The 23,196-nt window shown below is 38.4% G+C and overlaps 1 protein-coding gene across 2 annotated transcripts in view; it reads left to right on the forward strand.

Annotated features, from left to right (window-relative positions):
• The window catches only part of TRIP4 (thyroid hormone receptor interactor 4), an 84,881-nt gene that overhangs the window by 29,814 nt on the left and 31,871 nt on the right, over positions 1 to 23,196 (forward strand). For both annotated transcript variants that reach the window (XM_027569951.1, XM_027569950.1), the window contains 5 exons: positions 7,111 to 7,323; positions 8,930 to 9,008; positions 14,276 to 14,405; positions 16,332 to 16,547; positions 21,577 to 21,703. In XM_027569951.1, coding sequence (XP_027425752.1) covers positions 7,111 to 7,323; positions 8,930 to 9,008; positions 14,276 to 14,405; positions 16,332 to 16,547; positions 21,577 to 21,703 — 765 coding nt within the window. The remainder of the gene's footprint in view (positions 1 to 7,110; positions 7,324 to 8,929; positions 9,009 to 14,275; positions 14,406 to 16,331; positions 16,548 to 21,576; positions 21,704 to 23,196) is intronic.

Raw genomic sequence — 23,196 nt, forward strand, 5'->3', positions numbered from 1 at the left:
TGATAGAATACCATATGCAACTAATAAAATTGTTCTCTAAAATATATAATTTGGGAAAACACTCATAAAATATTGAGTGAAAAATGCATGAATAAAATATGTTTGTTTGATTTTTTTTGTGTTTAAAAATTACTTATTCTGTGTACACACAAACGTACTTTCACACACATACACATACAAACCTAGGAATGCTATAAGGAAAATGTTAAAACTGGTGTTTCTTCAGGTAATATGACAATAAGTGTTTTAATTTTTCTTCTTTATACTCTTGTATTTTCTATTTTTTATTTTTACAATGAACAAGAATAGTCTTTTTTAAAAAAACAGCTTTATTGAGGTGTAATTGACATACATATATAATTGCACATACTTAAGATGTACAATTGGTAGGTTTTTTTTTACCATCTTAACCATTTTTAAATGTACAGGTTAGTAGTATTGAAAGTACTTTCATATTGTTGATGCGGTAGATCTCCAGAACATTTTCATCTTGCAAAACTAAAACTCTGTATCCATTAAATAGCTCCCCATTTTCTCCTCCTCCCAATCCCTGTCAACCACCATTCTACTTTCTGTTTCTATGAATTTGACTGTTTTACATCTAAGTGGAATCAAACAGTATTTGTCTCTTTGTGCCTGGGTTATTTCACATAGCATAGTGCTCTCAAGGCTCATTTCTGTTAGAGTATATGGCAGAATTTCCTTCTTTTTTCAGGCTAAATAATATTTCATTTTATGTATACACCACATTTTGTTTATCCATTCATCCCTCAATGTACATTTGAGTTGCTTTCACTTTTTGGCTGTTGTGAATAGTGCTGCTCTGAACATGATATGCAATTATCTGTTCAGGACCCTACTTTCAATCCTTTTGGATGTATACTCAGAAGTGGGATTGCTGGATCATATGGTAGCTCACAAATAGACTTTTTTAGATGGAAAAAAAACCCCAGAATAATGACTAATATAATAAAGACCCATGTACTTACCACCCACAATTGATAATTCTTAACATTTTTTTGTATTTTCTTCACTTTTTATATTCTTTTTTATTGTTTATTAATTTATTTATTATTATTTTTTTAAAGATTTTATTTATTTGACAGAGACACAGCGAGAAAGGGAACACAAGCAGGGGGAGTGGGAGAGGGAGAAGCAGGCCTCCCAGTGAGCAGGGAGCCCGACGCGGGGTTTGATCCCAGGACCCTGGGATCATGACCTGAGCCGAAGGCAGATGCCTAACGACTGAGCCACCCAGGCGCCCCTGTATTCTTTTTTAAAATAAAATAAACGAGGGAGCACCTGGCTGGCTCAGTCAGTAGAACATGTGACTCTTAATCTCGTGGTCATGAGTTTGAGTCCCATATTGGGTGTAGAGATTACATAAAATAAAAGGAACCTTACAAAGAACGTAGAAGTTCTCTTTGTTCTCTCTACCCACTGGTTCTTGATTTTGCCCCCCAGGGAATATGTCTGGAAACATTTTGACTGTCACAACATGGGGCAAAAGGGTGCTACTGGCATCTAGTGAGTAGAAGCCAAGGATGCTCCTAAACATCCTGCTTAACACAGGAGAGCCTCCTGTTTTAACAAAAAAGCATCAGTAATGCTTAGGTTGAGAAACTAATACACACTTCTGTTTCCTCCCACCCTGCAGATGATTACTATCATGAATTTGGTATGAATCTTAATAGTCTATTTTTTCACATATAGGAGTACATTAATATATAGTATAGTTTTGTGTGATTTTTTAAAATGTAGACAAATAGCATACTGTCATTTTGCAGGCCCTTTTGAGAGCTATCCATGGTGACACATAGATTTGGTTTGTTTCTCTTAACTCCTATATAATATTCCATTGATTTAATTTCTCCATTAATTCATAAATGCACTTTTATCTTGTTTGTAATAGTTTGCTGTTGTGAATACTGCAGTGGACATTCTTGTACATATTTCCTCCAGGTACATTTGAGAGTTTCTCTAGGTTGTATTTACCTGTTATTAGAATTGCTGGGTTATAGGCTTTGTTAATTTTTCTTTTATCGAAACTACTAAATTAATTTCTAAAGTAGTTGTGCCAATTTTATCCTCCTTCCATCCAGGTAGCAATTTCCGTTTTCTCCTTCTTTGCCAATACATAATATTGTGAAGCCTTTAAAGTTTTGCCCTTTTTAAAAATATTCTTATTTTTATTTTAATTTTTTTTTAAGTCCTCTCTACACCCAGTGTGGGATTTGAACTTACAACCCTGAGATCAAGGGTCACATTCTTTACTGACGTAGCCAGGCACTGCAATTTTTGCCTATTTTAAGTATAAGAAATGGTACTTAATTTTACTTTGCATACACATGAATTCTAAATTGAGGGTGTGTCATTTTGGAGAGTTTGTTGATTTATTTTTGGTTTCCAATTTTTTGGACTTTTGGATTATTATGAGCTACTTATTCATATTCTTCACCTGCTTTCCTACTGAGTTGATAGTCTTGTTCAAATTGATTTATAGGAGTTCTTTATGTAGTCTGTGTGTGATTTTTTTTTTTGAAGATTTTATTTATTTATTTGACAGAGACACAGCGAGAGAGGGAACACAAGCAGGGGGAGTGGGAGAGGGAGAAGCAGGTTCCCGCTGAGCCGGGAGCCCATTGCGAGGCTTGATCCCGGGACCCTAGGATCATGACCTGAGCTGAGGGCAGACGCCCAATGACTGAGCCACCCAGGCACCCCTGTGTGATTTTTTTATTATGTATGTTGTAGATTTCTACTAGTCTGTTTTTCCTTTGTGTTATCTTTTGACTCACAGGAATTTTTAATTTTAATGTAGTTATATGTATTGATCTTTTTCTTTGTTTTATTTTTTTTTTAAAGATTTTATTTATTTATTTGAGAGAGAGAGAGAATGAGAGATAGAAAGCACGAGAAGGAAGAGGGTCAGAGGGAGAAGCAGACTCCCTGCTGAGCAGGGAGCCCGATGCGGGACTCGATCCCAGGACTTCAGGATCATGACCTGAGCCGAAGGCAGTCGCTTAACCAACTGAGCCACCCAGGCGCCCTGTTTTATGTTTTTTATGGCTTACTTAAGTCTTAAGGCATTTTTCCCATCCCAAAGTGAAAAATATATTCCCCTAAATTTTTCTCTAATAGTTTAAAAGTTACAGTTTTCACATTTAGGTTTGTAATCAATCTGAACATTATTTTGAGTAATTTTTGTATTACTCTTATCAGTAAAATTACTTGTTTTTAAAGTAGAAGATGTATTGCATAGATATGTGTGAATGTATATTTTATAAGTGGTGACTGCAAGTGTATAGAATCTTAATAAGGTAAAACTATAGTGGGAGCATAAAGAGTATATTTTCTGGTCAGAGTGATCAAATCATGGATAACATTTTTTTTTCTTTTAAGTAAGCTCCATGCCCAACGTGGGGCTTGAACTCATGACCCCAAGACCAAGAGTTGCATGCTCCACTGACTGAGCCAGCCAGGTGCCCCAAATAATGGATAAAATTTTTAAAGCCTTATTTCATTTTTTTAAGAATAATCATGAGGGCACTTGGGTGGCTTAGTCGGTGGAGCCTCTGACTCTTGGTTTCATCTCAAGTCATGATCTCAGGGTTGTGAGATTGAGCCCCATGTTGGGCTCTGTGCTCAACACTGAATCTGCTTGAATTTCTCTCCCTCTGCCCCTCTCCCAGCTCGTGTGTATGTGTGCTCTCGCACACGTACTCTTTCTCTCTCTCTGTCAGATAAATAAATCTTTAAAGATAAATAAGTAAAATAATCATTAAATAATAGCATAAAATACAATAATGAAAGGAAAGATAGAAAAGAAAGTCAAATTTTTTTAAAGTAATTATAGATTGTGAAAACTGCTGTGAAAAAAATAAAAAGGGCAGTGTGATAGGCAGTAGTTGGTAGGAAGGAAGCTAGTTTATATAGGGTATTCAGGGAAAGCCTCTCTGAGGGAGTGAAATTATAGCTAAGAACTGAACACTGAGAAGGAACCAGTATATAAAGAGATGGGCTAGGAACAGTTCAGACTGAGGGAATGACAAGTGCAAAGGGCAGATGGGGATAGGTGTTCTGGGAACTATGAGAAGACTGTGTGGCTGGCACATAGTGAACAGGGGAAGAGTGATATGTAGATGAGGGTGGAGAGCACCTGGAGGCCTTATCTCAAGCTTTTTAGAGCGTTATAAGTAGCTTGGATTTTTATTCTCAGCACAGTGGGAAGCCAGTGAATGGTTTTAAGCAGTGCGGTGATACGCTATGAATTTTCTTGCTTGCTGGTTCTTCCCTTCTCTACTGTATTTCTCAATGTATACTCATTTCCCATTATGTATATGAGAACTCCTCAAAGCACAGCCTTCAAATACCTTATTTTAATGTTACTGGATAATTTAATGGGAGTCAAATACAAGTTTCTGTTTAGATATTTTAATCTCCTCACCACCATCACTGATACCCAAAGATATAATGGACTAGTTTGAAAAAATGGCAGCCTGCTAGATTAGATAAAATCTGTAGCACTTTTTTAGATTTTAATTTTTACCTAAATCGACTTAAATTATCTCTATATCTCAATTCTTGGCTTTGGACATTAGGGCGTGTCACCTCTTTATACTTAGCAAAGAATTGTTCTCTTCCTTGTAGTAATTTTCCCAACCATTAGAACTCTTAAGATTTTTCTTCTCTGGGGACGCCTGGGTGCTCAGTTGGTTAAGCGTCTGCCTTTGGCTCAGGTCATGATCCCAGGGTCCTGGGATCGAGTTCTGCATCGGGCTCTCTGCTGAGCAGAGAGAGAGCCTGCTTCTCCCTCTGCCTGCTGCCCCCCCTACTTGTGCTCTTTCTGTCTTCCTCTGACAAATAAGTGAAATCTTAAAAAAAAAAAAAGATTTTTCTTCTCTGAAAAGGGAAAGCAAGAGGCATCTATACAATTAAGTGTCTGAATGTTTGTCCCCCCACCCAAATTTATATGTTAAATGCTAGTGTGATTATATTAGGAAGTGGGGCCTTTAGGAGGTTCTTAGGTCATGAAGGTGGAGCCCTCATGAATGGGATTAGTATTCTGGTTTTTTTTTAAGATTTTTAAAAATTTATTTGTCAGAGAGAGAGAGCACAAGGAGGGGGAGCAACAGGCAGAGCGAGAAGCAGGTTCCCCGCTGAGCAAGGAGCCCATGAATCGATCCTAGGACCCTGGGATCATGACCTGAACCAAAGGCAAACGCTTAACCAATTGAGCCATCCAGGCATCCCTGGGATTAGTATTGTAAAAGAGATCCCACAGAGCTCCCTAGCCTTATTGTGTCATGAGATAGTGATCTAGAAGAAATTCCTGTGACCTGGAAGAGGGTCACCAACCATGCTGGTACTCTGATCTTAGACTTCCAGCCTTTAGAAGTGTGAGAAATAAATTTTGATTGTTTATAAGCTGCCCAGTCTGTGATATTTTATTATAGCAGCTTGATTGGACTAAGACAGAGGCTGATAAATATAGTTCTCTTTTTAAAATTTTTATTTTATAATATATATAGAGAAGTGAACAGATTCATTTTCACAAACTGACCATACCTATATAGCCAGAAAAAAAACATTACCATTCCTCTAGAGGACCCCCATTTTGTCCCAAAATGACATCCTTCCCAAGGGAAAACACCTTCCTGACTTTTAACACCATAGGTTAGCTTTGCCTGCTTATGAATTTTGTGTAAATGGAGCTAAATAGTATGTACTCTTTAGTGTCTGGCTTCTTTGAATTAACATGGTTTATAAGAATTATCTATATTGTTTTGTATAGCTGTATTTTTTCATTCTCATTGCTACAGAGGATTCTATTAAGTGAATACATCAATCTGTTGAACATTTGGATTGTTTTCCATTCCAGTGCTACAATGAACATTTGGTGAACATTTTTGCACATTTCTGTTGTGTATATATCCAAGAACTGAAATGCTGGGTCACAAGATATGCGTATGTTCAGCTTTAGTAGATACAAGTTTATACTCCCCAACGGTGTATGAAAGCGTTAACTGTTCTTCCTGTATCCTTGCCAGCACTCCGTATTTTCTGTCTTTTTCAATTTAGCCATTCTGGTTGGTATTGCATTTTGGCTTTTATTTTGCATTATCTTGATGAGTAACGAAGTTCATTAAGCACCTTTTCAGGTGTCTGGTGACCAGTTGGATATTTTCTTTTATGAAGTTCCTGTTTAGATCTTTTGCCCATTTTTCTGTTGTGTCATCTTTTTCTTATGGAGCTATTTTTTTTTAAATTTTTTAAGATTTATTTGTTTATTTTATTAATTAAAAAATTTTTTAAAGATTTTATTTATTTATTTGACAGAGATAGAGACAGTGAGAGAGGGAACACAAGCAGGGGGTAGTGGGAGAGGGAGAAGCAGGCTTCCCACTGAACAGGGAGCCCGATGCAGGGCTCGATCCCAGGACCCTGGGATCATGACCTGAGCCAAAGGCAGACGCTTAACGACTGAGCCACCCAGGCACCCCAAGATTTATTTATTTATTTTAGAGAGAGAGAGTTAGAGCACAAGTAGGGGGAGGGGCAGAGGGAAAGGGGAGAGAGAGAATCTCAAGCAGACTCCCTGCTAAGCTTTGAGTGGATCAGACTTGGGGCTTGATCTCACAACTCTGAGATCATGACCTAAGCCAAAATCAAAAGTCGGATGCTTAACCACCTGAGCCACCCAAGCACCCCTTTCTTGATTTTTCTTATTTTATTGATCATATTTCCAAATCTGTGAGTATCATCTGCTTTTAGGGACATTTTTGTTTCTTATGATCTGCACTTTAGCTACGCTTAAATATGCCACATAAATAGCTTTTACTGCTACATTTACCTTCCACCAGTATAATAGAGGACTGAAAGCTACTAGCAGAAAAGGCAAGGCATATCAGCTAGTTTTTCTATAATATAACCTTTCTTCAGATCCTTGATGATAATCCTTAATTTGTATTTCTCCCACTCCTTTCCTTCTGTCATGGTTCCTAGGTAGTGTATAAGTCATCATTGAACAAAACTGAGGTTTTTCTCTTCTTGATTGTTTGCATTATCATTAATTATTTGATGTTATTTCTGATATCTTTGTATAATTAGGCACAAGAGAACAGCAACTCCTTAAAGAAGAAGACAAAGTTTGTCAGTTTATACACAAAAGAGGGACAGGACAGGCTTGCAGTCCTGATCCCTGGTCGCCATCCTTGTGATTGCCTGGGCCAGAAGCACAAGCTAATCAATAACTGTCTGATCTGTGGGCGCATTGTCTGTGAACAGGAGGGCTCTGGCCCCTGCTTTTTCTGTGGTACTCTGGTAAATTGTTTCTTTTATATTTTATTTTACTGTCCTTTGGTTGAATACATAGGGATATTCACATCCCCAGTAATTTCTCTTTTTCTTAGGAAATTTCTTCCCTCCAATGTCCAGTAAACTCTAGTAGCAGGAATTTGATTAGTCAGAAACCCAAGGTTATGTCTTAGTACTGAGGACTATTCGTGAGAAGAGTTTTGAGTATATACATTGTTGAGGACTCCAAATCTAATACTGTAACATAATTCTCATATTATTATAGCTTCTATTTCCAGGACACCACCTTTTCACCTTCATTGTCTGAGAGAATGACTTCAAGAGTGTGGCAGTAATAACTGTCTTACAAACACCCTAACAAGTTGTCTAGAAAACTTACTCTTGCCAGTTGAACAGGCTGGCAGAAGCAGTGGCATTAGATGTTGGTGAAGACATCCATTTTATATTGCTTTGTTTTTTCTTCTCTTATGGGTCCTTTAATTATTCAGTACACTCAAAAAATAAGCTGATAGTGGATGACCTGAAAAATGTAGTGTCTTCCATCAAAAATATTCATAAAACAAAAACAAAAATTAATCAGACAGCAGTAAATATCCTCTCATATGGGGCTTTCTCTAGAGAAATGCCCTGTGGCAGAAACTTTGTGTGCCACTGAGGCAACTTCTAGGCAATTTGAGTGTTTTCCACTAGATCCCTTGCATCCTTTAGTTCAAGAATCAGAGTAATGTAAAGCAAATTGGCTTTGAAGTCTTACAGCTTTGTAAACTCAGTATGAAATTGTTTTATTTTGTTTTTTTGTATAGGTTGTTTTTTTTAAGATTTTTAAAAATTTATTTATTTGACAGAGAGAGACAGCGAGAGAGGGAACACAAGCAGGGGGAGGGGAGAGGGAGAAGCAGACTTCCCACTGAGCAGGGAGCCCGATGCAGGACTCGATCCCAGGACCCTGGGATCATGACCTGAGCTGAAGGCAGATGCTTAACAACTGAGCCAAATGACTGTTTTTAAGTAACTCCTTTTTTGCCTTCTTTCTTATAGTTGCAGTGATTTTATAATAAACAGAACTTTTTCTTTGCTTAATATATTCATTATTTTATAAGTAGGTAATATTCGAAGGCAAAGAAATGAAATATATATAGTATAAAAGTTAGACTAATTTTCACTGATGGCACTGTAATTTGCTTTTTCTGCTTCTTTCTAATAAGACATCTGCTTATAACTTCTTTTGTAAGATTTGGATTTCATGATTAGAACTGGAAGTCTTTTTAAAAAACGTGTATTTTTTCCCAGTATTCTGTGATGGCAAATCTTTGTCCTTTGAAAGTAGGTTAGTTTTTTTTCTTTTTTTTTAACTATCAAAACATTCAGGGATACTTCCAGTGAGATAAGTTTTTTCTGTGGTTCATAAAAGAAGGGATAAGTGGAAAGAGACTAGGGCAAACTCATTTGGATATGTATATTTTTGGTGTATTTGCTTGAATAAAAAAAACACCCAACAGTCTCATTATTTTATTGCCATATCTAATGTGTAATTTGAGGTTACATTTTAGGATATCAAGCAAACAAAATTAATGTAACTTGGATCATGTGTCTTACTCTTATTACTTTATAGGTATGTACTCGTGAAGAACAAGATATTTTGCAGCGTGACTCAAACAAGAGCCAGAAACTGCTGAAAAAGCTAATGTCAGGTAGGCAGCAATCTTCTGATTGGATCATCATGGTGGTAGGTACATCTTGTATCTGTGATTGTTTCTTTCTTGTACCTTGCTATGCAAGATGCAGTTTATTCATTCATTTATTCTACAATCATTTATTTTTTTAAGTTATTAAAACCACCTAACATTGAGCAAAAAACTACTAATAATATTGGATTATAACCCAAAGAATAAAATTAATGTCCTGAATTAAATGAGTAAGTTAAATGGGAGAGAAGGGACAGCTCTTTATTATAGAAGAATTCCAATTATTACCATGAAGGAATGAGGATTATAGAAAATCGCCATTTAGAATACCACAGTTTTAGTAATTGCCACGAGCAAGATCCACTAATGGATGCTAAAATTGTTGGATGAAAGTTTAAGAATGGGAGATTTGCAAGTTCATGAAAAACCAGGAAAGACTGAAGAATTATCACAGATTAGAGGACGCTAAGGAGACATAAGTAACTGCAGTGTGGGATTCTGAATTGGATCCTAGAACAGGAAGATAACGTTAATGGCAAAAATGTTGGAATCCAAATAAAGGCTGTAATTTAGTTAATAGTATTATACTAATGTTAATTTCTTTGGATAATTATACTATGGTTATGTAAGATAAGGTATTAACATTAAGGGAAGCTTACTGAAAGTTATACAGAAGTCTACTTTTTTTTTTTTTAGCAACTCTTTTCTAAGTCTTTTATAGTTGAAAACACATGAAAAAAATAGTTAAGGACGGGGCACCTGGCTGGCTCATTTGGTGGAGCATGTGACTCTTGATCTCAGGGTTGTGAGTTTGAGCCCCATGTTGGGTGTAGAGATTACTTAAAAACTTAAAAATAAGATTTTATTAAAAAAATTTTTTTTTAAATTTTATTTACTTATTTATTTTACAGATGTTATTTGAAAGAGAAAGAATAGGGGTGGGTGGGGGGGCAGAGGAAGAGGGAGAAACAGGCACCCCTCTGAGCAGGGAGCCCTATGCGGAGCTCAAGCCCACGATCCTGAGATCATGACCCGAACGGAAAGCAGATGTTTAACTGACTGAGCCGCCCAGGCACCCCAAGATTTTATTTTTAAAATCTCTACACCCAAAGTGAGGCTCAAACTCATAACCCTGAGGTCAAGAGTCACATGATCCACCAACTGAGCCAGCCAGGTACCCCGAAAATAAAATCTTAAGAAAAAAATAGTTAAGGAAATTTTTATCTTAAAGATTATTTATTTGAGAGAGAGAGACAGAGATAGCGAGAAGAGAGCATGAGCAGGAGGAGAGGGAGAAGCATGGGAGCCAGATGTGGGGCTCAACGTGAGGCTCCATCCCAGAACCCTGGGATCATGACCTGAGCTGAAGGCAGACACCCAACCCACTGAGCCTCCCAGATGCCCCAGTTAAAGATTTCTAAAAAATTTTTTTTGTAAAGATTTTATTTATTTGTTTGATGGCGAGAAACACAGTGAGAGAGGGAACATAAGCAGGGGGAGTGGGGGAGGGAGAAGCAGGCCTCCTGCAGAGCAGGGAGCCCATTGTGGGACTCGATTCCAGGACCCTGGGACCATGACCTGAGCTGAAGGCAGACGCTTAATGACTGAGCCACCCAGGCGCCCCAAGGATATTTTTAAAAGGAAAAACAGTGTACTCATTATTTCCCACTTATGCAAATTTTTGTTTTTGCTTTAGTTCATTGTTTTGGTTTTTTTTTTAAAGATTTATTTATTTATTTTAGAGAGAGCTCGCACACACAAGTGGAGGGGACAGCGAGAGGGAGAGGGAGAGAGAATCCTCAAGCAGATTCTTCACTGAGCGAGGAGCCCTATGTGGGGAAATATCCCAGGACCCTGAGATCATGACCTGAGCTGAAATCAAGAGTCGACTACTTAACTGACGACTGAGCCACCCAGGCGCCCCCATGGTTTCTTTCTTTTTTTTTAAATAAAGATAGATTGATTGGTATTATAAAGTAGTGATCATAATGTGTATAGAACTTTATGTTTTCCGGAGCGCCTGGGTGGCTCAGTTGTTAAGCGTTTGCCTTCAGCTCAGGTCATGATCCCAGAGTCCTGGAATTGAGCTCCGCATTGGGCTCCCTGCTCAGTGGGGAGCCTGCCTCTCCCTCTCCCATTCCTCCTGCTGTGTTCCCTCTCTGGCTGTGTCTCTCTCTGTCAAATAAGTAAATAAAATCTTAAAAAAAAAAAACTTTATGTTTTCCTTTTTTTCAACTGGTATTTTATAATTAGTTTCTATGTTGCTATCTATTCTTCATATTTATTGTTTTTAGTGGCCAAGAATAGTCTGTTAACTTGAATTATTGTAATTTGATCACCTACTTTTCAGTTGCTAGATATTTTGACTCTTAAATCTTTCAGTTTATTTCCCTGGGATAAATTCTTAAGAATCAGATTATTGAGTCAAAGAATGTGATTTTTTTTTTTTAAAGTAGTCTCTACACCCTACCTGAGGCTTGAACTCACAACCCTGAGATTAGGAGTTGCATGTTTCACTGACTGAACCAGCCAGGTGCCACAAAGAATATGATTCTTTAGGGGCACCTGGGTGGCTCAGTCTGTTAGGTGTCTAATTCTTAATTTTGACTTAGGTCATGATCTCAGGTTTGTGAGATCGAGCCATGCAATAGGCTCCGCACTGGACATGGAGCCTGCTTAAGATTCTCTCACTCTCCCTCTGCCCTTCCCCACTCTCTCTCCCTCTCTTAAAAAAAAAAAAAAAAAAAGGATTTTTAAATTTACTTTTTTAACGATATGATTTAAAAATTGAAGTGTAATTGACATTCAATTTAATATTAGTTTCAGGTGTACAACATAGTGATTGACAGTTGTGTATGTTATGAGGTGCTCACCACAAGTGTAGTTACTACCATCCGTCACCATATGATGCTATTAAAATACCATTGACTAGGGGTACCTGGGTAGCTTAGTCGGTTGGGTGTGTGCCTTCAGCTCAGGTCATGATCCCAGAGTTCCAGGATTGAGTCCTGCATTGGGCTCCCTGCTCGGCGGGGAGTCTCCTTCTTCATCTGCCCTCACCCCACTCGTGCTCTCTCTCTCTCTGTCAAATAAATAAATAGAATCTTAAAAAAAAAATTAAAAAAATACTATTGACTATATTCCCTGTGCTGTACCTTTTATCCCTGTGACTTAATCATTCCATAACTGGAAGCCGGTACCTCCTCCACTCCCCTTCATCCCTTTTTGCCCATCTCCCCCCTCTCAGTGCCCCCCCGGCAACCACCAGTTTTTCTCTGTATTTATGGGTCTGTTTCTGCTTTTGTTTGTTTGCTTTGTTTTTTAGATTCCACATATAAGTGAAATCATATGGTATTTGTCTTTAATATCATCATTTTTGACACTTAAAATGTATTTGCCATATTACTTTACCAAAATATACCAATCTGTTAACAGGATAGTGACTAAAACCTGTCACTATTGAATTTTGACATTTCAAATATTTTTATCTCTATACTTAAAAATTTTTTTATTGAAGGGGCACCTGGGTGGCTCAGATGGTTGGGCGTTGGCCTTCTGCTCAGATCATGATCTCTGGGTCTGGGGATTGAGCCCCATGTCGGCTTCCCAGCTCAGCTGGGAGCCTGCTTCTCCCTCTCCCTCTGCCTCTCCCCTTGCTTGTGCTATCTCTGTGTGTGTCTCTCTCTCTCCAATAAATAAAATCTTTAAAAAAAATTTTATTGAAGAAGTTGAACATATCTCCCTATCTTTTCAGTTAGGATTTAAGATCATTATTATAAGAAAAGTTAGTTCTAAGTGTTTTTCTTTTTCTTTTTTTTTTTTAAGATTTTATTTATTTATTTGACAGAGGCAGAGACAGAGAGAGAGGGAACACAAGCAGCGGGAGTGGGAGAGGGAGAAGCAGGCTTCCCGCTGAGCAGGGAGCCCGATGTGGGGCTCGATCCCAGGACCCTGGGATCATGACCTGAGCTGAAGGCAGACGCTTAACGACTGAGCCACCCAGGTGCCCCTATGTGTTTTTCTTATATTCAGAACACAAGAATCTCTCTCTCTCTCTCTCTAATCTTAAAAGAGTGGCTTTTTTTAAAGATTTTATTTATTTATTTATTTGACAGAGAGAGACACAGTGAGAGAGGGAACACAAGCAGGGGGAGTGGGGGAGGGAGAAGCAGGTTTCCCTCAGAGCAGGGATCCCGATATGGGGCTTGATCCCAGGACACTGGGATCATGACCTGAGCCAAATGCAGACGCTTAATGACTGAGACACACAGGCACCCCTTAAAAGAGAATTTTGACAGGACTTTGAACAGGCCTGGAGTTTGAATAAAGAGAAAGGTTAGCCTTCAATATAGCCTTGTTTTCCTAACACATCTTGGGGCTTGGTTTTTTCATAATTTATGACTCTCTTTTCTGGGATATATAGATTTTTGGTTTGCTGTCACACAGGAGATGACACATGGTCCAAGTAATGAATGTGGGCTTGTTAGACCTAAGTTTAAATTTTGTTTCCACCTTCTGATTTCTACCTGAGTGACTCAATAAGTTTATTATTGTCTCTGAACTTCTTTACAGAAAAAGAAACTGTCTTACACAGTTATTGGGAGAATTAAATAATGTAATATATTAAGTGCCTTAGCATCTAATAAGTTTTCAGTATTCATTTCTGTCCCTTTCCTGCAATTTCTACTCTTTTTTCTTCCATTATTTAGTTTTTAGTTTTGCTATGTGAAAGTATGTTTAAAGGTCATAGTCAGCCCTATTCAATAAAGCTTTTCTTTTTTTTTTTAAGATTTTATTTATTTGACAGAGAGAGAGACAGTGAGATAGGGAATACAAGCAGGGGGAGTGGGAGAGGGAGAAGCAGGCTTTCTGCAGAGCAGGGAGCCCGACTCAGGGCTTGATCCCAGGACCCTGGGATCATGACCTGAGCCGAAGGCAGATACTTAACGACTGAGCCACTCAGGCACCCATCAATAAAGCTTTTCATTTATAATGCATTTTTCTATTGTTTAACAGTTTGGTACCCTTTGTGATCCAAATTTCCATATGGGAAGAAATAGATCCTACTGTATACTGAGAACCAATTCTGTGTCAAGCCATGCTTGATGCTTGATAAGTAAAGCTTGGCCTGTATATTTGTTTTTCATTGAAGTGAAAACTGTCAGCCATCTGGAGCAGAGCCAGATCTTCTGTTACTGTGTTCTTTGCTGCCTAGTGAAAAAACTAATTTATATTATAGGCTGACACCATTTGGTTTCCTTATTGAATTTCAGGGACAGAGAATTCTGGAAAAGTGGACATCTCTACCAAGGACCTTCTTCCTCATCAAGAATTGCGAATTAAGTCTGGTCTGGAGAAGGCTATTAAGCATAAAGACAAACTGTTAGAATTTGACAGAACTAGGTATGATGTGGGTTAGAATAACAAATGCTAAGCAATAGACTGGTCCACAAATTCTGGCCACTAAAACATTTATTCTGGCATTTGATACCTTTCTAGGGTGGAGTATGAAAGATTCACAGCAAAAGAAGTGTTCCACTGTGTACAAGGCCTACATCTTGTTTTTGAATTCATGTTTGAATAAGATAGGCTCTCACTAAGAGGATCGTACCCTGCAACATTTTTTTGATTTTTGGCGGATGCTACTATACCCCCCAAAAGTTGATTTGAGTTGACAGAATTCCCCAGTTGTTCCACTTGCAGCCATTCATTCCGTCAGTCAGCATATGTTAGAGTGCCTACCCTGTGCAGACTGCTGTGCTGGGCTCTGGAGGATCTGTAAGAAATTGCCTCTGGGAGACTGTAGGTAGTGGTGTATCATGGGAAGGTATGATTTACCCTTCCTTCCCTTTGACACTAAATTTGTTTTCTGATTTAATGATTAATATATTAAAATGTCTGTAAATTGGCTTTTACATTCCTACATGTTTGTCATTTAGCCTATCGACTTCTGTTTAGGAGACAGTTTTATTGATTTGTTAATTTTTTATTTCTTTCATGTTTTCCTTCTTTTGGACAAAATACGTATTGAGAGCCAGTTAGTGGTAAAAATGTTTAAATAGGACTTGTACACTCATTTTTCAAATGGCTGTGTGAGAATATGTGAGGGTCATTGGAGAACCCTGCATCTTTTACTTATTTTAACTGACTTGGGAGTCTATTCCTGGCATTATAACCCTTTGGTTAGACATGCTTCCTCCTTCCAAACCATTTGCTATAAATCTAAGTATAACTTTGAAAGCTATTTCTTGAGTAAGTCCATCACAAAGTTTATAACTCATATTTACTCTTAATCCTTTAAATAGCACTTTTGTCCCTACTCAGTAAAATTTTATCATTAGAAATAGAATTGGCAATGGAGTACATTTCTTGGTAAATGGAAACTAGAAAAGGTCTCTCCCTACTGATATTGCCCCCTTTTCTTGTGTGTTCCAAGGTACCAATTTCATTATTTAGGTTCACATGTAGGACCAGTTTTCTCCTGAGCCCTCTGAAACCTCCCACTCTGTCTGCTTTAAAACTTGTATAATTCCAGCTGTGTCCTGAAAAATTGAAATCAATATATGAATCTAATTTCAGTATTTCCCTATGCCTGTGTATATCACTAATTTTCATTATGCACAAAGTCAGTTGTGACTGGATTTGTGCATTTTAAGTAGTCACTTCTTTGAGCCCCATGTTCATTATCTATAGAATGAGAGAGCTGGGTCATCAAAATTCCTTCTGGTTCTCAGTTTCTTTGTTGGTATGATCTTAGGAATAGGCCTGATTGTCGTATCTTGGAATTTGACAAGTATTTTAGTGAGGGACTGAAGATAGGTTTGGAGGGCAGGGGGTAGAAACTGGCTTGTAGTAGTAGAGTAGTAGGATGTCCTAAGAGTAAGCCAGAGGACTTTAAAAGTCCAGGATAGAACGAACACCTTAGTTTTTAAGGAAAAGGGCAGCAGTTGGACCTAGCAAGAATAGACTAGGCCCCCGTAGTAGAGGGAGTAGGATATTGAGTATCCTGCCAAGACATGAACGCAGATGCAGCAAAACCTGGTGGAAGCCCAATTATGGCTGGACTAGTTAAAAAAAAAAAAATGGTAGAAGGATAATGGGTTATGCTGCTGTGTCTTTTTCTGTCTGAGAGTGAGATTAGTTTTAGGAGCTGAGCTGAGACTGCAGTGGGGATAAGATACATGCAGAAGCTGGGAACCAAGCAGAGCTTGACCTGATTTTGGAACTTTTTCGGGTATCTATATTTAAGGTAATAATCTCAGGATATCAAGTCCTTGTTTTATCAACAGGTGACCCAATTGACATGTGTTCTGTTTTTTACCTCCTTAGCATTAGAAGGACCCAAGTCATTGATGATGAGTCAGATTACTTTGCCAGTGATTCTAACCAGTGGTTGTCTAAAATTGAACGGGAGACCCTACAAAAGCGAGAGGAGGAGCTGAGAGAATTTCGACATATGTCTCGGCTCTCTAAGAAAATCACCATTGACTTTGCAGGCAGGAAGATTGTTGAAGATGAAAATCCACTAGCAGAGTATCACAGCAAGTAAGTGGGCAGCACCAGAAAGTGTTTGGGAGGGGACAGTTTGACTGTAAAGGATTTGCCCCCCTGTCATGGGTCTGTTATTTTGTTTATTTTATTTTTTAAAAGATTTTATCTATTTATTTGAGAGAAGAGAGAGAGAGCATGAGCAAGGGGTGGGATGGAAGGAGAGGGAGAAGCAGACTCCCCTGCCAAGCAGGGAGCCCGACATGGGGCTCAATCCCAGGACCCTGGGACCATGACCTGAACTGAAGATAGATGCTTAACTGACTGAGCCACCCAGGTGCCCCTATTTTTGTTGATTTTAAAAATAATATATTCATTTGGAATAGAAGTATGTAAGAGTAGCTAAGAAAATTTTGAAAATGAACAGTGAGGGGAAATTGTCTTCTAGATAATTGCTGTAGTTTGATAAACTTTTTAAAACAATGAGGTATAGTTTGGGCATGGGAGAAGATCAGTGAAATATAAAGGAATCCAGAAACAAACCTGCATTGTGTGTGCTTGTGTCTACACATGTGTAAATTAGTAATTGAAACAGGTAGCATTTCTCTCTCTTTTTTTTAAAGATTTATTTATTTGAGAGAGCGTGTGTGCGCCAGTAGGGGGAGGGGCAGAGGGACAGGAAGAGGGAGAGAATCTCAAGCAGACTCCCCGCTGAACACTCACAGAGCCTGACATGGGGCTCAGTCCCACAACCTTGAGATCATGACCTGAGCCAAAATCAAGAGACGGACACTTAACCAACTGAGCTACCCAGGCGCTCCTGAAACAGGTAGCATTTCTAAATAGTAAGGAAAGGCTTAAATATATGATGGGATGATTGGGCATTGGAAAAAATCTACTACATTAGGTCTGTACCTCAAACCATACTGTGATAATAAGTTTGACTAAATAGTGAAATATAGAAGAGATAAAAGGATCAGAAAGAAATATAGGAGAATACAGGTATAATCTTGGTGTAATAAAGCTCTTTCTAAGCAAAATACAAAACCCAGAAATAAAAAAGACAAAACATTTATTTTATTTAAGATTTTATTTATTTATTTGAGAGAGAGCACAAGCTGGGGGGAGAGGCAGAGGGAGAGGGAGCAGCAGACTCGTGAGAGGGAGAAGCAGACTCGCCCTCAGCAGGTAGCCCAATGTAGGGCTTGATCCCAGGACCCTAAGATCATGACCTGAGCCAAAGGCAGCCGCTTAACCAACTGAGCCACCCAGGCGCCCCAAGATATTTTTAGTAAAGTAAAAAAAATACTACCCAATTGAGAGAATATTGTAAACATTTTTTTTTTTTTAGATTTTATTTATTCATTTGAGACAGAGAGAGCATGAGCAGGGAGAGAGACAGAGGGAGAGGGAGAAGCAGGCCCCCCGCTGAGCTGGGAGCCCGATGTGGGGCTTGATCCCAGGACCCTGGGATCATGACCTGAGCTGGAGGCAGACGCCCAACCATCTGAGCCACCCAGGAGCCCCTATTGTAAACATTTTTAAGTCAAAAGAGGAATATCTATGTAAAGACCTCCTGCAAATTAGAAGAAACATAAAACATACAAACAGTCCGGTAGAAAAATGAGCAAAGGTTAAGGACAATTTACAGGTGAGGAAATACAAATAGCCTATAGACATTTTTTTTTAAGTGCTCAACTAGTTAAAAGGGTAATGCAAGTTTTAAAACCTAATGTACCATTTAATTGGTTGAAATAAAAAATACATATATATAAAATATTGCATAATCTTTGAGTATAAGAAAATGGACATGCTCTTTTACTGTGTATGGGACTATTAAAATGGTACAGCCTCAATGCCAAGAGTGAACCCTTATGTAAAGTATAGATTTTGGGTGATAATGATGTGTCAGCGTAGGTTGATTAATTTTAACAATGTTAGATGGTTGATAATGGAGGTAACTATGGATGTATGGGGGCAAGGAGCATATGAGAAATGTGTGAGCCTTCTGTTTTCCTATGAACTTAAAACTGCTCTAAAAAATAAAGTTTAATGAAATAATCTCCATCATGGCCAATTTCAAGTTACAAGCATGAAGTCACTGAATGTAGAGTTCAGAGATACCCCAGTATCTCCAGCATAGCAGTGAAAAGAAAGGAGAGGATCTCACGCCCTGCTTTCTGTTTTGCAAATGGCATTGGTTTCTCTCTCCCTCTCTCTCTCTTTCTTTTTTTCTCTCTCCCTCTCCCCCCACCCCCTCTTTCTCTTTCTTTGCACCCCCCCCAAACACACACACACAACTGGATATTGGTAAACATAGTAATGCTTGCCACAAGGTCCAATCCTTGGCCTTCTCTTTCAGATCTGGCAAATCCGTTGTAGAATTTTCCTAAGCAAAGGTTATTCTCTCCATAAAAGAAATTCTACCATTAACTTCAAAATAATTATTTGTTCTCACCTATTATATACTTGATACATAGATATAAAGAAAAAAATATTTTTTGGGTGATGTGTTTAGGAATTTTTAATTTTTTCCCCATTAATTTTTATTTTCCAGTTATGAATTTCCTTTATAATAATAAAATTATTTGTATGTTCAATGTAAAATGGTACAGCTTTTTAGAAGTGAAATTGGATAGTATCTCAAACTGTATCTTATATTATGCATACTTTTTGACTTGTCAACTATAACCAGATAGCAAGATGCTAGTTTCTTCATCCCTTTCTCAACATTTTAAAGAAATATTTGCCTTTCTGACACATGAAAAATGGTATTTATTTCATCAAAATCTTTATTCACATTTCTTTGGTTTTTTGATGGTAATTCTGAACTTTCTAAAAATATGTTAATTAGCTATTTGTATTCTTTTATAGATTCTAGAGTTGTAGATATACTTCGCATTTGTTACGTCTCAAATCTATTTCCTTCCTTCAGATCCCACTGTCCCCCCCCTTATTTTATTTACACTCACCTCTCCCCTCAGAAATTCTTATTTTTCTTTTCTTTTTCTTTTTCTTTTCTTTTAGCTTCATGCCTGTGTTTGAAAATTTTCCTTGGTTTGGAAATTTCTCCCCCAATCTTTGCCTTTGAAATAATCTACCTACTTGGTACAACACGTGGGATGATAATAGCAATGATTGTAATAACTGTATCATACTAATAGCTACATCCTTCCGTGTCTTGTTCATCGTCTTCACAGCTGTCTTAAACCTGCCATTTAGATGCAAAGCTTCTTGAAGGCAAGAACCTTGTCCTCTGCACCTTTTTTCTTCTTAAGGCATGCTGGGCTCAGTGTGGGGCTGGAACTCACACCTCTGAATTTAAGACCCAAGCTAAGATCGAGTCCAATGCTTAACCATCTGAGACACCCAGGTGCCCCTCTTATTTTTTTTTTTATATTTTTTATTTTTTTAAAGTTTTTATTTATTTGACAGAGAGACACAGCAGGAAAGGGAACACAAGCAGGAGGAGTGGGAGAGGGAGAAGCAGGCTTCCCGCCGAGCAGGGAGCCTGATGCGGGACTCGATCCCAGGACCCTGAGATCATGACCTGAGCCGAAGGCAGACGCTTAACAACTGAGCCACCCAGGCGCCCCTCCTTCACACTTTTAAGTTGCCTTGCATATCAGAGGTTCCTAACAAATATCTCTTTAATTGTATTCAATTAAATTGTATTTAATTGGCCTTTCCTACTGGTAAAAGCTTTTCATTATGTTGTGCCTCAAAATTATCATTATCCACAAACATTTGTCATGCATCTGGCAGGGACGTGGAGTACAGCAACAAGTAACGTAGAGGTATCAGGTAGAATAAGATACGGTTCCTGCAGGACCTATAATCTCTTACTAACCAGTAGGATTAGTTCTGCAGTCTTTAAATGAATAATCATCACATTCTTTTGTGAGTTTAGAGCCAAAATAAATAACAAATACCATAGGTACAGGATAACATGGGATGTATTCAGTGACTTTATTTTTTTTTTTTAAGATTTTATTTATTTATTTGAGAGAGAGAGAATGAGAGATAGCACGAGAGGGAAGAGGGTCAGAGGGAGAAGCAGACTCCCCGCCGAGCAGGGAGCCCGATGTGGGACTCGATCCCGGGACTCCAGGATCATGACCTGAGCCGAAGGCAGTCTCCCAACTGGGTAGCCAATAGTGGCTACCCAGGAGCCCTATTCAGTGACTTTAAATAGTAGGTGTTATAGGACTTCAGAGAAAGGAGTAAGCACTTTTTTTTTTAAAGATTTTATTTTATTTGATAGAGAGAGACACAGCGAGAAAGGGAACACAAGCAGTGGGAGTGGGAGAGGGAGAAGCAGGCTTCCCGTGGAGCAGGGAGCCCGATGTGGGGCTCGATCCCAGGACCCTGGGATCACAACCTGAGCCAAACGCAGACACTTAATGACTGAGCCACCCAGGTGCCCAAGGAGTAAGCACTTTTATGCTGGGCCAGTAGAAGGCCTTATTAGAACTTCTGGGCATTGAAGCAAGGATAGAATCCGGGTCAGCATGGAGGAGTAGAGAGGGACTTCTGAGTGGGCAGAGGAGTAATTGAATGTGTTGAGTAAATAGGCTGCTATAGAATACTCTTCTGTGGGTCAGACTGTTTCTAGGCATGTTTTCTAATCTTGGCATTTTTAGTGATCTTGTTAAACAGATGAGTGATTGTAGTATGCCGTACCTATTTTTTTTTTTTAAGATTTTATTTATTTGACAGAGCACAAGTAGAGGGAGAGAGAGGGAGAAGCAGGCTCCCTGCTGAGCAAGGAGCCTGATGTGGGACTCGATCCCAGGACCCTGGGATCATGACCCGGGCCGAAGGCAGCCGCTTAACCGACTGAGCCACCCAGGCGTCCTGCCCTACCTATTTTCTTAGTGTTCTGGAACTTTTGCTAACTTATATTCCTTAGGGTTCTTGGAGTGAAGAAAAGGAAGTTGGTGGTGGGGAGTAGGGAAGATCATCCATGGACCCCTCTTTGAATTTCAAATTTTATTATTGTTGAAGGATTTTATGTTGTGGTAAGTAAGGATATTCTGAGCATAGAAGATTACCAATTATTGCATCCTTTGGTTTGTTATCACAGACTAGATGAGACAATTCAGGCAATTGCCAATGGAACCTTGAACCAACCACTGACCAAATTGGATAGATCTTCTGATGAGCCTTTGGGAGTTCTGGTGAATCCCAACCTGTACCAGTCCCCTCCCCAGGTTAGTGGACCTTTGCTCTAACTGGTAATAAGAGGAGTTTGGGCCCAGATATTTCTCCTTTCAAGTGTGCCTGTTTCATAGGCTTTAGATGCCAATCTGCGCTTTCAACACACCCACCAACCTTATTTTCTGGCTCCAGTTTTTTCCAGTTTTTCGCAGCACTTCTAACAAGATGATCTATATTATCTTCCAAGTATTTCCCAAGAGAGGGTTTTTAAAAGTAAGATATTTAGATAGTAATCCCATGGTCCTTTCATTAATGTTCTTTCTTTACCTTTTATAGAAAATGGGTAGTTCAGGGAATGGTGTTTTAAATTAACACATTCGTTGTTGTCATTCATTTTTCCATCGTACATTGAGCATCTGTTATGTGCAAGCATAGTAGTAAGTGTTAAACTGTATACTGCTTCTATCCTCAAAAAACTCACAGACTAGTAGGGAAAAAGATTACATAAGCAGCTCTAATACTAATAGAAATATAAATAAAGTATGGTGGAAACCCAGAGGAAGGAAACAGTACTTCCAGTTGAGGAGAATAAAAGAGGCTTTTATAGGGAAGCTATATTCATTAAAAATAAATATCCAAGAAAATGAATATTTGCGGATGGTGGGGGAAAAAACATTCCAAGCAGAATAAACTGTAGGAATAAAGCATGGGTACATGAAAGCATGGCCTGTATATTTATGGAAAAATGAATTTAGCTGCTTAGATAGTACTTATCAAAGGGATTATCCTGAGAAATGGAGTAAGGTTAGGTAGGTAGAACCAAATCACTAAAGAGTTTAAATGTTTAGGAAGTTTTGACATTTTTGTTTTCTAAGTAAATGTGAGCCATAGAAGGTTCTTATGCAAAGAGATGCAATCAGACAGCCTAACTGGAGATATTCATTCAGCTCTTTGTACATGCCAGGTTCTTTGCCAGGTGCTAGGAAATTAAAAGGGATAAAGGCCCAGCTCCTATCTTTAAGGACTTCAGATTTCCTAGAAAGATGTGTTTGGATACAAATAATTTCAATTCCTTAAGATAGTTGCATATAACACTATATGTTAATTATATTTCAATTAAAAAAAAGGATAATTGCAATGATAGACACATATTGTGCATAGAGTAGGACTTCAGGAAAGAGTTCGTAAATGCACTAGAGGAGTCACCAAAGAAATGGTGTTTGAGAGAAGGCTTAAATTAAGGATGAATAACAATTGCCAATGAGACAAATCTACGGAGGGAATTCCAGGTAGAGGGTACAACATGTACCACAGGCTCAGCAGTTTAGGAGCATTGTAGATTTGGTAGAACCAGAAGTAACTAAGTATTTTTAAAAGTTAAGATGAAAAAAAAAAGATGGACTAGGTGTATTAGTTTCCTAGGGTAACCATAACAAAGTATCACAATTAGTTGGCTTAAAACAACAGAAATTTATTCTCTCACAGTTCCCTAACACCAAAATCAAGGTATTGGCAGGGCCACACACTTCCTCCGAAGGCTCTACGG

Source organism: Zalophus californianus, chromosome 6, assembly GCF_009762305.2.
Source record: "Zalophus californianus isolate mZalCal1 chromosome 6, mZalCal1.pri.v2, whole genome shotgun sequence".
NCBI classification, from domain to species: domain Eukaryota; kingdom Metazoa; phylum Chordata; class Mammalia; order Carnivora; family Otariidae; genus Zalophus; species Zalophus californianus.